Source organism: Lotus japonicus, chromosome 5 (genome assembly GCF_012489685.1).
Source record: "Lotus japonicus ecotype B-129 chromosome 5, LjGifu_v1.2".
NCBI classification, from domain to species: Eukaryota; Viridiplantae; Streptophyta; class Magnoliopsida; order Fabales; family Fabaceae; genus Lotus; species Lotus japonicus.
This window is the reverse complement of record NC_080045.1, coordinates 63232861-63246462: the sequence shown is the minus strand read 5'-3', so window position 1 is coordinate 63246462 and position 13602 is coordinate 63232861. Positions and strand designations below refer to the sequence as shown.

The following is a 13602-nucleotide window of genomic DNA, read 5'->3' as shown; positions in this document are numbered from 1 at the left end:
TTTGCCTGTTTGGTTAAAAAAAATCTTATGTGTATGATCATAATTTTAAAAATTAATCATTCAATGTACAAACGACGTCGTATTATCATACAATAGACCTCCTGAATAGATGATTCCTACTCCCTCATCGTAGTGCCGCTGTGTCCGTCCTTCCCTCATCTAGCTCCTTCCAGCCAAATCTCCGGCGACGTTGAACTCCTTTACCGCTGGCGCCACACGTCGAGAAGGTTGTCCACCACTCCATTTCTCCCTTCATGGTTTGTTCCCTTTACTTTTCAATTTAATGGTTGGTTGTGTTCAGGGGCGGACCCACGTAGGGCCCAGGGGGTTCAACTGAACCCCCTGAAAGAAAAAAAGTTTAACCTACCCCCTATAATATATTTTTTTTGAACCCCTGAAAATTTAATATTGCACCCTAGACCCCAACTCCTCTCTCTCTCACACTATAGTCACTACTAGTCAGATCTCTCTCCTCTCACAGTCACCACGCACACACTGCACTCACGCTCTCATTCTCTGATTTCCCAAGCTGGCCAAGCACCACCACCGGCCACCACCACGCCGGCCGCCGCCGCCGCACCACCACGTGCCACTCTCCAGCCGTGCGCCCCTGCCTTTGGCTGTGCCTCTGCGGTTCTAATTTCTACAGGTATGGGCATGGCTGATTTTTTCCTAACCCTAATTTCTAAAGTTATAATCTTCTAATTCTTCTCACCTGTTCAATTTGTTTATCCTAGTTTCTTGTTTTCAAGATTTTCCCCTTCAATTCCAAGTTCAAATTTATATTTTCTTTTTTTGAATCAACAACTTGTTTCATTCTTTTCCATTGACGTTGAATGTAACTTATCCCAAACACAAACTACATTCATCCTCAGCAATGATATAATGACCAAATAGCATCAATTGGCAATGCACATGAGAAATTGAGTTAGAACTGAAAATACATGGACTATTTGATTGTGTTGAGCTGCAAGCATTATGGTTTTGTTGATTTATAAATAATGGCATGGTGAGCCCCAACATGTGATGGATCGCTTGCTATATCTTACAGGGTGTTTTGTCTTTTGTAACCTATGGTGTTACTGTATCATCTTTTGCTTTCTTGGGGCTGGGTAGTAAGGTAGTTATTAATGTTGTTTGGATAACTTAACTATGAAGTATGTTGCTGTCCTTAGTTCTTAGTGATTACTTGGGTCTGATTTGTGTATAAGGCAATTGATTTTCTCAAACATTGTATTGCTGTTAGCACTCCTTGTGCTTGATTTTAATGAATGCTTTGCTTATAAAAAATAAATAAATAATGGCATGGTAACTTGCCATTCCAATTGGCAGCTCAATTGTTTGTATATGCAAGCTGCTGCAAATTACCTTGTTCTGATATGAATCAAAGTGTTTAATTAAATGCTTCATTATATTATTAATCCTCTTTCTTTTGTTAAAATAGAGTAGTGCTGCCATGTTTTTACTGATTACGGTATGTTTTTAATTTTAGGAAGGTCATGGACAAATTTGAACCCCCTGACCCCGGGGTCCTGGATCCGCCACTGGTTGTGTTTATATTGGTTCTGAAAAACCAGTTAGTAGCTATTTTCCTATGTCCTCTGTGAAGTTATATAGTAGTTTGAGATGTTGAAGACAATACTGCTATCATTTCAATGTTTCAACCATTGTTCCTTTCCTTATTAACTGCAAAAACAATCTATTGTATGTGTTGGAAATTGCTACCATTGGACCAGCTAAGTTCAACATTTAATTTGTTTATTCATGTTCCTACCCTTTTCCCCTTTTTTGTGGAAAACTATGTTGTGCTTCATACTTGATACAATGATACAATTATCATTCATTCCTCTACAAGTAGGATAGGTACTAATTACTCATTTATGATTTTTTTTTATTGATGTATCTGTTAATCTTTGTGATCACTCTAAAAATGATAACATATGGTATAGCTACTAGAGTACTAGGTGTTTTGAATTTGCTGCATATAGTAGAACAAGTATTTCATGTGATGTGCTTAAAACTGTTTGCAGTGAACATGGTTTTTTACTGCCATTGAAGATAGTTAGACAAAACAGTTTTTGGGGAAAAGGTCTAGAGGACAAAATGTCAGGTTCAAGGTTTCTCTTCAGTAATGGCATCCTTTCACACACCATTGATACCCCTTCTGTCAAAATCTTCCTTGAAACTCATACAGGTACTGTGTTACATAATACATTCAAAATCATTATTTTTTTAATGAGTTTGGTTTTTTGGAAACTTATTTGGCTAGCTTCTGGTCCAGGTGCTTACACAACAACGCGTACTCACAACATTGCTTCATGCTTGTTATTTTGGGAAAGACACATGAAAAGACTAACGGAGTCGCTACAAATTCTTTCAAATGTGGCACCAGAACTTCTACTTAAATCTAATAAATCTGCTGCTTTGCTACCATCGTCAGCAACCTTGCCAGTATGGCAACCCATTGTGCAGATGCTCGTTAACCATTCACTGTGCAAGGTCTTGCCAATTGCATTGAACGAGAGGATTGGTTGTGAGGAGATGGCCATTACAACTCTTGTTAGTGGCGATTTGGAGGAATTGAATGCAAGCAAGACTATGGATGAGAAACGAGCACGTAAAGTTTTTAATGTGCATGTACATGTTGAGACTTATGTTCCTCCTGCATTTGGTATTCGGGGAAATGGGGCGCATTTGGCTGTGGTGGGCTTTGGGAGGCATGTTGCAGCTGCAAAATACTCAGATTGGGTAAGGTTAGTTCATGCCATGTGAATTAAGCGTTACTAAATTCTTCTATGCTTTTCCTTAAATCCTATGTAAGAAAAGTAACAGGATATTAGTGAATAAAGTTTCAGATACCAAAGGATGAGCATTATTTTTTTCTATATTATTTGCTTGAGTTGTCTTTACTCTAGAGGCATTTTGCATTGGAGATTAAGATCTAGAAGGGACACATCCTGGAGACAACAACCAAAGCTTATACAAAAAAATAAATCAATAACTGTTAGAAATTATTATTATTACAGTGTTGAGTCTTAGAACTACTCTTTCATTTCTATCTCAATCCAGAATGTGTTACTTCATGGTTTGACTCCTGAGATTTGACTTCATATTTTGTCACTGAGTTAGTGACTATTATTTGATTTCCCAGAATTTGTTTAGCAGTTCTGTTTCAAGATTATAAATTAACTTTATCAATGCTTAGTTGAAACAACGACAAGATTTTTACTAACCACATAAAACCTCTCATTTTTAGGGCCTACAACTCTTGTATTGAGTTGAGAATGATTTACTTCTCTATAAAACTTCATATTGATATTTATAACCCCAGTGGAATTGATAAATAAAAATGATTTTCTTCTCTAAATAATAGGTAAGGATATGTTCGGAGTTGAGAACTGTATATTTTTTCCTTGCGTTTTGCCACCAACTTGTTTTGCTTTGTCCTTTTTTCTTTTTACAGGTTTGGGAAGGGGTATCAGGGACCAAATCGTGGAGGATAGAATAGAATACATTCTTGTAGAATTTATATATAGGTTCCATCATGTAAGTTATGACTTCTAGAACCTTTCCCTCTACACACCTGCACCCCTTCTCCATGTACTCTTGCATCTGTCTGCAAGTTCCAGTCTTTGACAGCATTAAATTGCTATAGTCATTTTTGTTCTGCTTGTAGTGCTGGTGCTCCTTAAATTATTAATTGGAGTTTTTTTTCCTCAATGCAGGATTAGGAAGCCTCTGGAAAAGCTCAGGCCTCCTTCAGTGACAGAACTAATGCTGTCTAATGATGGTGATCAGATACTTGAAGGCTGTGTGACAAATTTTTTCATTGTTTGCCGCAGGGTGAGCTTATTTCATCTCTCTGCAAAAACTTTAATCTGGCTTATTGTGTACAAGCTTAAGCTTATCTTATGCTGGAATTATATGTGCCCTTTTCTGTTAGACACTGTATTTTGCATCAACTCCTACATTTTGAATCTGAAACTGTTTCTAAACGTGTTGGATTACTCATACTTGATATTCCAATAGGAATTTGAGTAGAGAGAAAAATATTACACCGTATTTTGCTCATATAAGGAACATCAGCACTACAAGCAGAACAAAAATATTGCAATAGGAATTTGAGAAGAAGATATTCCAATAGGAGTTTTTCCCTCATTTTTGCTCATATTTTTGTAATATTTTTATATTATTTCATTATTTGTTTTAGGTTATAGCTAATTTTTAATTAAGTATATAAATAGTTGTTATGAAGGGCAATTTGTAAAATGAAACTGAAGATGCTAAGCCACTTCTTGTTTCTTCTCAAAATTGGAAGAACCGCATAAAGTGTAAAACAGTAGAATGTCAGACTCTCTCCTCTTAACGCCTAACGGTTGAGACAACCAAACGAGGGAGCTTGCCACAATAACTCTCTCTCGGGCATTTCTCTCTACACAAAATCATCTAAAACGTACACTGCATAAATGAAAGTGACGGTTGGTTAGGACAGACTATTCTTTGATAGAGATTATCAGGTATACCTATTTATTAAACGCCTCTAAGTTTATCTTCTATTTCTTATGCATTATGGAAGTTTTTAGAGTGAATTCCTATTCCATGTTTGTCATAATGACGAATAAATCAGTACTGAGCTAATCATTAAGTTTCTACCTTTTATTTGGTTTGTGTATTATTTAAAATACTAAGATTTGATGCTTCCTGATTTCTCGAGACTGCAAAAGGCATCATGATATCTGAGTTTCTCTTGCTTTTCTACTGGGTGTGTGTTAAAATGTTTTATGATATGAGCTTATGCGTCATGGATTTTACTTTATATATCTCTTTGTAGTGCACATGCATGTACAACTTTGAGTGTTCATTTCCTATTTCATGATAGGATTGGGATTCAGATGATGGGAAGGCCTTGTATGACTTTGGAAATAAACACTCTTTTGAAGTGCGGACAGCTCCTATCAGTGATGGTGTTCTTCCAGGAACGATTCGCCAGCTAGTGCTTGAGTATGATTGTATTATAAATTAAAATTTTTTTGCTGTTTTTTTTCCTTCAATCACAATTAAAATATGCCCATGTGTAGATATTTTAATAATATATGTTATTTACAGTGGACAACAATTTGCTTGATATTAGTGTAAAATTGGGTCTTTATCTCATATTGCTAACAATTAACAAAAAAAATGGGACCAATACACTACTTTTATAGGATTGAGACTGAAAGCACTATCTTTTTCATGGGAATGAGCACTGATTTACATTATTTGCAGGATATGCAGAAGTGAAGGAATCCCGTTCCAAGAAGTTGCTCCCTCATGGTCAGAACGTGAAATCTGGGAGGAAGCATTCATCACCAGTATGTTTTTGTCTTTTCATTCTTTCTAGTTTTAATGAGGATGGAATTGAACTGGTTAAGAATAGTATCTTGAGGTTCTTTTAGAAATGCAGTTCAAAATATCAAGCCTTTCTACATTTAAATGCTTCATAATCATGAACATTTGCTCTTAATATTCATTCTAAACAAAAAAAATTCTGACTCTCTCTTCCCTTTCTTTTTTGTTTTGATTATATTCTAACATTCACTTGGGACCTAATGTCACTGCAGATAGCTTGAGGCTTTTGCAACATGTGGATAGTATTCAGGTTCCAACAGAATGGCAATCAGCCCATTCTAAAACGTGGAAGGATATACCATGGACAGAAAAGCAATTTCAGGTGGTAATTTTTACTGGTGCTGCATTTATATTACTTCTTTTAAGATTTTCTGAATTTGAGTAACTGCAGGATGGACCTGGGATGATCACAACTCTAATCCAGGTAAATTTAATTATTACTTCCTCATTTTGAATGAAAAAAGGTGGGGGTGGGGTTAGAGGAAAGCGCTTGTCCGCTGTCTATGTGACTATGTGTCCATTGACAGCGTTTTGAATCAGCATATTTTTTCTCATAATCAGTTATGGCACCCAGAAGCTACTCAAGGAACTTCTTTTCATTATTGATTTTGACTTTAGAACCGATTGTAAAAGTATTTCAAATCATGCACGGCATTTGAATTTGATTTTCCAGTTAAACTTAACTCAATGCACTCATAAAGAACTAAATACTTCAAAGCTTTCATTCAATCAAGCTTTGCTTACCTTTTTTGTTTCTGAATTATATTCAACGACATTGCAAATTTGCAATAAGAAAACCATAATTCCCTTTTTATTTTAACCAGGGAAAGATTTTGGAGAAAGCAACGCTGGAAGGGTACCCAATAAGTATCTTGTGTGCAGGGTGATGATCTCCCTCTTCCTCTCTTGAATTGGCTTATACATTTGACTATGCCATAGTTTCTTAGCTCAATGAGTAGATGATGACATAATGACATATGATCTCTTGGAAGATGTCCATTCAAACTGTGGAGGATAGGAATGACAATGTGTAGTGCATTACAGCAATTATTTTTATATCTGTATTTTTTAAAGATACCCTAATTTGTTCCCATATTTTACATATTTAAATTTGGACCCTTATCCCTATTTTAGTTGACTAGAATGTGATTTTTTATGATGTGTGTGTGAGATAAATCAGAATACAGGATTGTAAAAAATGGATTTCAAATGAATGTGAAGATATACCTCACATTCTCTAAATTGTATACCCCCTTTATTTTACTTAGTAATAAATTAAACTTTTAAATGCCATAAAAGATGAAGAAATAGCGTGAAATTATTCATCCAAATTGTGGAAACAATACTGTAGCCCTTAGCAGAGAAGGCAGCTTTCATGTTCTTCTGGAAAAAATACTCAGAAAAATAAATAATTAAAAAAAATGGCACATGCCAGCAGGCAAACAGTATTGTCTTTTGTCTATAAGCCCAATGACAAAAATGTACCTAGGAAAACACGAGATTTTGTAATGAAAAACCATGAGTTCAATTTATAAATGCAATATGTAAGCTCTGCTAATTGAACAAATCAGATGTATAAATAAACTGTTATGTTTATCTTTTTGGTTTTGTCCCTTGTTTTGGACATAGTGGCATCAGGTTCAGGTGAGATCACATTGGATCACTCTGCAACATGTTCAAAGTCCAAAGATCCATGTCTAATAGAGACAGGTGTAGTTGCTGCATTAGACACTTTGATTATAGTAACACTTCTTTCTCAAATCACACGCATTTCTTTGGTGTTTAGCTCTAACCTTAAATATTTTATGATGTTTGAATCACCGCAAACGTCTGATTAAGAAGAAAGGACAAAACTAGAAGAAAAAAAAAAGTTTTAGTCGCATAAGATTAGGTACTTAGATATATAGACAACTTTGGATTTGTGTTGCAGACAATTTTAGCCTTAAATATTACTCCAATTTGATAGTATATAATTGCAAAAACTAAAAATTGAACAGGGCTCATTGGATGCAAGAAACCAAGAACCATAACCTATGAGTAAATTATAAAGCACTTGTTTGATAAAGTCTTTGCTATGTTTTATTTACTTCTTTGCTTTTTGCAATTCTATTTCTTTATTTGTTAGTTTCATTCCAAACAAAAGTACACCTAAAAGGTACAATTTCGTTGTCACAAATGTTGGAAGATTCTGATCTTGAGGCTGAGCTGCTGTCTTAAGGTTCCATCCTCTTTGCCTAATCTGCCACCGGCCTCTACAAGATGGTAGGCACTAAAACCAGTTTGGGAGCACCAGCCATGTGCATAGGCCTTGTTAGGAGGAAGCACTTTAAGATTTCAGGTCACTTGATTTGATTGTTATCTATATGCAATGCAACTTATGGAAGCTTATCAAATTAGCTACGATGTGTCGTCGTCCAGCACATTCTTAAAGACTTATGGGGGTAATTTGACAAAAAGAAAGACTTGTAATTTTTATTAAAAAATGGCTTTAATTAATGATTTTTATATTTTTCATTACATTATATGTTTGGAACTCATTAGATTTTCCCATCCAGAGAAGAAAAATTTCTGAAAGAGATATTATGAAGGAAAAAATGTATTCAAAATAATACAATTTGGAAGAAATATATTATGTTTGTTGATAAACTATTATTAAAAATTCATTTTTGAAAATAGAAATGTACTCTACTCTTCGAAAATATAATCTTGGAAAATAATGGAGATTACAAAATTACACCAAAATATCCAAAAGCAAAACTAGAGGTTGAAAAGCAATTCTCTACTAAAAATCTAAACATGAACCCACAACTTGAAGCTTAGGCTAGAATCCACCAGGAGTGGACCCCTCTGTGATTGAGGCCAGGTAACATGGAGGCTGCCAGCGATTCACCTGCCTTCTCTTACCCAATCATCTCCACTTTCCTCCTTATTCTTTTGGTCCTAACTTCAACTTTTGTTGGATATCTGTGTGCTCCACCGTGTAAAGCTGATAAAAAAGGAAAGAACCCATATACAAGTAATTCTGAGAAGATAGCCCAAACCAAACTTAGAATTAGCTTCTTCTTCTTTTTTCTTTTAATTGTCATTCTAAAAAGGTCCTTATACATATCTGTGATTGTGAATGCAAGCGTTTAGGGACAGTTTCAATGGTCGCTAAATGCAAATTATAAAAATAAAGAGTTTAGGAGGGTTTTCACTCTCCACCAATAAACACACAAATTTGGTAGCAGTTTTTTAGTATTTCCAAACCGCTAAAAAAAATTGGAATAAAAAATTGTAGCAATTAGAAACCGCCATAATTTATGCATGTCTCATGATTTGTGTATGTTTATAAATTATTATTATTTTAATTTTTTTTTCAAATAATATTTTAAAAGTTAATCTTATTTAGTTGTGACTTTAAAATCTAACACGATCTTAATTATTTTTGTACTTTTTTTTTTATCTTCACCTTATGCAATCTTCCCAAATCTCTAATCATTGATAAAATCCTAGTTATCTAGTTAACTAATAAAAAGGATAATTGGTTAAAAACTTGAAGAGATAAAGGACATGTTAAAAATCGAATAATAATTCTTAGGCAAGTGACTCAATTATATCAGGGGAATGGTAAGAAAAATATCACTTATATGTGAGCAAAATTGCACATAGCCTAAACAAGGGGATTAGAAGTTCAATTAAGCATTGCTTAGGGTTAAAAAGGAAAACTGGTGCTATAAAACTCTTGTTACGCACAAAGGTGCAACAAATGGCTGAATTCATTTTGTGAATCTAATGTAAACAACTTTAACTTGCATTTATTTTTACAAGAGGTTAATTTCAATACTCAAACTTGTAAAGTCAAATCAAATGACAACAACCTTAACGTTGCAACTAGGCTATGGTTATCATAAATAATTGAGTGTGAAGTTTTTTTTTTTTTGAGAAAGTGTAAAGGAGAAATTTATTCTAAAAAGGCTTCATAAATTTGAATATTTGAAAGCTAACCTTGCCATAAATGCACAGGACCCAAATTCCCTTCATGTGTAGAGCACCACATAAAATGTTTGTTAAATAATAAAGCCTACAACTTTGCTTGGTCGCTGTAGTGCAAGCTGTTGCATTTAGAGAGTGATAATAGTTTTACAACTCGTGATGAGATGTAAAAAAGGAGGCAAGAGGGTCTGTTTTGTCAGTTATTGTCTGGTAAGCGTGGTTATAGATAGATCATTAGAGGCATCACTCTCCTACCCTGTGAAATCTTTGCCTTGTTGTACTGGCACTCTTGTTTTGTCCTTTTGATGGTCCTTCCTAAGTTCTCTGCTCTCCACACAAAACCAAATATAATCTGTAATCAAAGGTTCCTCTTATTTCTTCTACTTGCATTGACACAACTACCTCCTTTTATCTCTATTCTCGTGTCCTTTGTCTCTCTCCCACCCATATGAGCAGGTAAAAGCTTTGTAGTTGTAGAGAGCAATAAAATAAAGACAAGGAAAAGAACACATAACAAGAAGCAAAGCATGAATGGTGCTGCAAGTGTTGAGACAGACTCTGAGTTTGTGGAAGTTGATCCTACAGGAAGATATGGACGAGTATATATACCCTCTCTTCTACTCCTCAGCTTTTCTTTTCTTTTTTGAAGTTCTTTAAATTCTCAAAAAGTCCTTTATTTTGATTCCGGGTTTTGAATTTCATGCAGTACAATGAAGTTCTTGGCAAAGGAGCTTCCAAGATAGTGTATGCATCATAACCTTACTTTCTTGGTTTTAAGCTTGTCCACCCCAAATTTCTCCTAACAAAATCTTCAAATGGTTTGGGATTACTTTTTTTTCATGATTTTAACATGAAGCCATCTTCATTTGTTGCAGCTACAAAGCATTTGATGAGTATAAAGGTATAGAAGTAGCATGGAACAAAGTAAAGCTTTATGACTTTTTGCAGAATCCTGAAGACATTGAGAGGCTATACTGTGAAATTCATCTTCTCAAGACATTGGAGCACAAGAACATCATGAAGTTCTATACTTCTTGGGTTGATATTGCAAACAGGCACATCAACTTTGTCACTGAGATGTTTACCTCCGGGACTCTAAGACAGTAAGCCTTATATATTTTTTTACTAGCATATATATATATATATATATATATATATATATATATATATATATATATATATATATACTCTTTAATGCCTTATTCATGTCATGTCATTTCAGCTCCTCTTTTTGCTTTTGGCTTTTGATGTAAGCATGTTCATATTTATTTTCTGAGCAGGTACAGGCTTAAACACAAAAAGGTTAACATCAGAGCTGTTAAGCACTGGTGCAGGCAGATATTGGAAGGGCTTCTCTATCTCCACAATCATGACCCTCCTGTTATCCATAGAGACCTCAAGTGTGATAACATTTTCATCAATGGCAACCAAGGGATAGTCAAAATTGGTGATCTTGGCCTGGCTGCGTTTCTCCGCAAATCTAAAGCTGTTCGCTGTGTTGGTGTGTAACAGCAGCAAATGAATAGAAAAATGTTACTTTTTTTTCCTTTCATATATAGTTCTCTGAATTCAAATGCTTCAATCATTTTAAGACTCTGGATTTGCTTATTTTTCTTGTTTGTTTGATTTCAGGCACACCTGAGTTTATGGCTCCCGAAGTGTACGAAGAGGACTACAACGAATTGGTTGACATATACTCTTTTGGAATGTGCATCTTGGAGATGGTCACGTTTGAATATCCATATAGTGAATGCAGCCATCCTGCTCAAATTTACAAGAAAGTTGTCTCAGTAAGAACCTTTTTCTGCTTGATTCACTTTCCTGTTTTATTTCTTCTTTCTGCTTCTCTTACTTGGAAGAATATTTTATAGGGAAAGAAGCCAGAAGCTCTTTACAAAGTAAATGATCCTGAGGTTAGGCAGTTTGTAGAGAAATGCTTAGCTACTGTATCTCTCAGACTTTCAGCTAAGGAACTCTTGGATGACCCTTTTCTCCAAATTGATGATTATGGATCTGATTTGATAGTAGAGAAGTATCAAAGAGATTGCTATGAAGTAACACCAACAGTTAGGCAACCTCTGAATGGAATTCATAGCATTAATAACACCTTAATGAGTGTGTACAGCGAAAATCTTGGTGGTTTTGGACCTGTATCTGAATCGGATTACCATCAAGGTGATTTTGAACCATGTGAAATTGCTCTATTTGATTGTGAAGAGGATGATGATTTGGCTGTAGATGACACCACAATCATAGGTAGAAGAAGAGATGATGGCATCTTTTTGAGAATCAGAATAGCAGATAAAGAAGGTGGGCATTTTTCTTTCTTATTTTATTCTTGAACATATTCGTCACTGATTATTCCATATTCTGTTTGTTCTTCTCCCCTGGTTGGTACTTGCTACTTAATCAAAGAAACCAAATTAACATTGCACTCCTCTAAATAGGTCAAGTTCGAAACATCTACTTCCCATTTGACACAGAGACTGATACTGCATTGAGCGTTGCAAATGAAATGGTTGCTGAGCTTGACATCACTGATCAAGATGTAACAAAATTAGCAAACATGATAGATGAACAAATTGCAACCTTGGTCCCAGGGTGGAAAACAGAACCCAGAACAGAGGAAGATTCCGAACGTTCAAGTTTCTGCGTTAATTGTGCTGAAAGGAATTCCTTAATTGATTATGTTCAATCAGACAAACCATGTGCCAAGAACCTGCAATTTCTTCATTGTTCTAAAACTGGATGTGCTGCAGTTCATGGCCGATTTGAGGAAATCACATTCCAAGTTGAAGGGTCTGGAAATAGTGCTACAGGAAATCCACCAGCTGCATCAAGCCAAGTCAATGGCATTGGTTATACCGATATCTGGGCTCAGCGAGAGGAACCAGAGTTATGTACTGAAGAGTTAAAAGACAAACATTGTGACCAAGCTAATGAGGCATCAAACCTACCAACCATCAAGGAGGAAGAGAGAACAATTGATGTTGATGACCACAGTGATCTCAATACCAGAAAGCTTCCTTCTAGCCCTGCATCAGATGGTGTTCTCTTAGACTACGAGAATGAAATTAGGCAAGAACTAAGATGGCTCAAAGCAAAGTACCAAATGCAGTTAAGAGAGCTTAGAGACCAACAACTTGGGGGTAAACCAAAATTTACTAGCTTATCTCCTGACACTGATGAATTAGAGCATGGGAGAGATGGGGCTCTGAGGCTATCAGCTAAATCCCACTTGAGGATACAAAACAACAAACAGTTGATGAGATCTTTGGCTTCTGGGAAGCATTTTCATGCTGACGCTGAGCAATGCACCACTTTGGTTGATCAAATGATTCAAAATGGTGATGTGACTAGTGGGGCTAACAGTCCTGAGCAACTAATGTTCACAGCCAAGGATTTCTTCACAGGAGCCTTGCTTCCACACCCCCTTCATAGGGCAACCTCGCTTCCTGTTGATGCAGTAGATGTTTAGAATCTAGAAACCACGAAAAAAATTCATAGTTATCACATAAGTGAGCACCAACAAAACATACTTAAAGGGTCACTTCTTTGCTTAAATTTATGGAAAAGAAAATCAGAGCCAGAGGTGATGGAAGTTACTCCAACGAACCTTTCTGTAATGTACCCTTCTCTAGTAAGATCACATGACCTAGTATGAGATAATGTCAGATGTATATCATACACAGGCTAACAAATGAAATAAGTTTTAAGGCAAATTTTCACACTAGACGCACTTCTTCATATAATATGGGATGCTTTCATGTACGTTTGATTCATGAGATACTTTATTTGATACTTGTAAAACCAGGAAGGCTTCTCTATGAGAAAAGTTTTTATCCTTTTGTCTTTATTTCTCCCACTTGTAAATGCACTAAGACTGTGCATTCCCATTTCTTTCAGTTAAAGCACAAACCTGCTTCCCTCCTTTCATGGTTTTTGCATATTGGGGAGCCAGGCTTTCTAAGACAAGATAACGAAATTTTAATTGGTAACTAAAAACCCACTAAGTCATTTCAGAAATGGAGGTATTATCCATCCCCTAAACAAGATGTACGTATCATATAACCACATACCTATACAATTTGGAATGTCTCCAGGAAGCTAAGAATAAATTGTTTTTAGTTCCTTGGCAATGCAATGAAGGGAGGGGGGGGGATATCTAAAAAGCTCTGATGTGAGATATATACCTTAGTCAATTTGAGGTATATATTGCATAAATGTGGGACCACTTCC

The 13602-nt window shown here is 35.6% G+C and overlaps 2 protein-coding genes across 6 annotated transcripts; both read left to right on the top strand.

Moving 5' to 3' along the window:
• Positions 1–440: 440 nt before the first annotated feature.
• On the top strand, positions 441–6544 carry LOC130718300 (uncharacterized). Of its 4 annotated transcripts, none has more exons than XM_057568854.1 (10): positions 443–649; positions 1497–1576; positions 2031–2194; positions 2282–2753; positions 3726–3843; positions 4880–5001; positions 5266–5351; positions 5601–5710; positions 5780–5812; positions 6213–6544. In XM_057568854.1, exons 2-10 carry the CDS (start codon positions 1500–1502, stop codon positions 6273–6275), a joined length of 1245 nt encoding a protein of 414 aa, XP_057424837.1. In that variant the 5' UTR covers positions 443–649; positions 1497–1499; the 3' UTR covers positions 6276–6544. The 4 variants fall into 4 exon arrangements, with proteins under 4 accessions (XP_057424838.1, XP_057424839.1, XP_057424837.1 ...); XM_057568852.1 differs by having other exon boundaries at positions 1493–1576; XM_057568855.1 differs by lacking the exon at positions 5780–5812 and having other exon boundaries at positions 441–649; positions 1493–1576.
• A 2896-nt stretch (positions 6545–9440) lies between these two features.
• LOC130717209 (probable serine/threonine-protein kinase WNK9) lies at positions 9441–13219 on the top strand. Of its 2 annotated transcripts, XM_057567350.1 has the most exons (7): positions 9441–9962; positions 10070–10107; positions 10239–10466; positions 10644–10864; positions 10996–11153; positions 11235–11673; positions 11811–13219. In XM_057567350.1, the coding sequence occupies exons 1-7, from the start codon at positions 9891–9893 to the stop codon at positions 12839–12841; spliced, it is 2187 nt and encodes a 728-aa protein (XP_057423333.1). In that variant the 5' UTR covers positions 9441–9890; the 3' UTR covers positions 12842–13219. The 2 variants fall into 2 exon arrangements, with proteins under 2 accessions (XP_057423333.1, XP_057423334.1); XM_057567351.1 differs by lacking the exons at positions 9441–9962; positions 10070–10107; positions 10239–10466 and having other exon boundaries at positions 10765–10895.
• The last annotated feature ends 383 nt before the right edge of the window (positions 13220–13602 follow it).

Coding starts and splice junctions, on each gene's coding strand:
- LOC130718300 (XM_057568854.1), top strand. CDS start 1,500: ATGGACAAATTTGAACCCCCTGACCCCGGGGTCCTGGATCCGCCACTG. Junction 1,577..2,030: donor ATATTGGTTCTGAAAAACCA/GTTAGTAGCTAT, acceptor AACTGTTTGCAG/TGAACATGGTTTTTTACTGC. Junction 5,002..5,265: donor ATTCGCCAGCTAGTGCTTGA/GTATGATTGTAT, acceptor CATTATTTGCAG/GATATGCAGAAGTGAAGGAA.
- LOC130717209 (XM_057567350.1), top strand. CDS start 9,891: ATGAATGGTGCTGCAAGTGTTGAGACAGACTCTGAGTTTGTGGAAGTT. Junction 10,865..10,995: donor TAAAGCTGTTCGCTGTGTTG/GTGTGTAACAGC, acceptor GTTTGATTTCAG/GCACACCTGAGTTTATGGCT. Junction 11,674..11,810: donor CAGAATAGCAGATAAAGAAG/GTGGGCATTTTT, acceptor TCCTCTAAATAG/GTCAAGTTCGAAACATCTAC.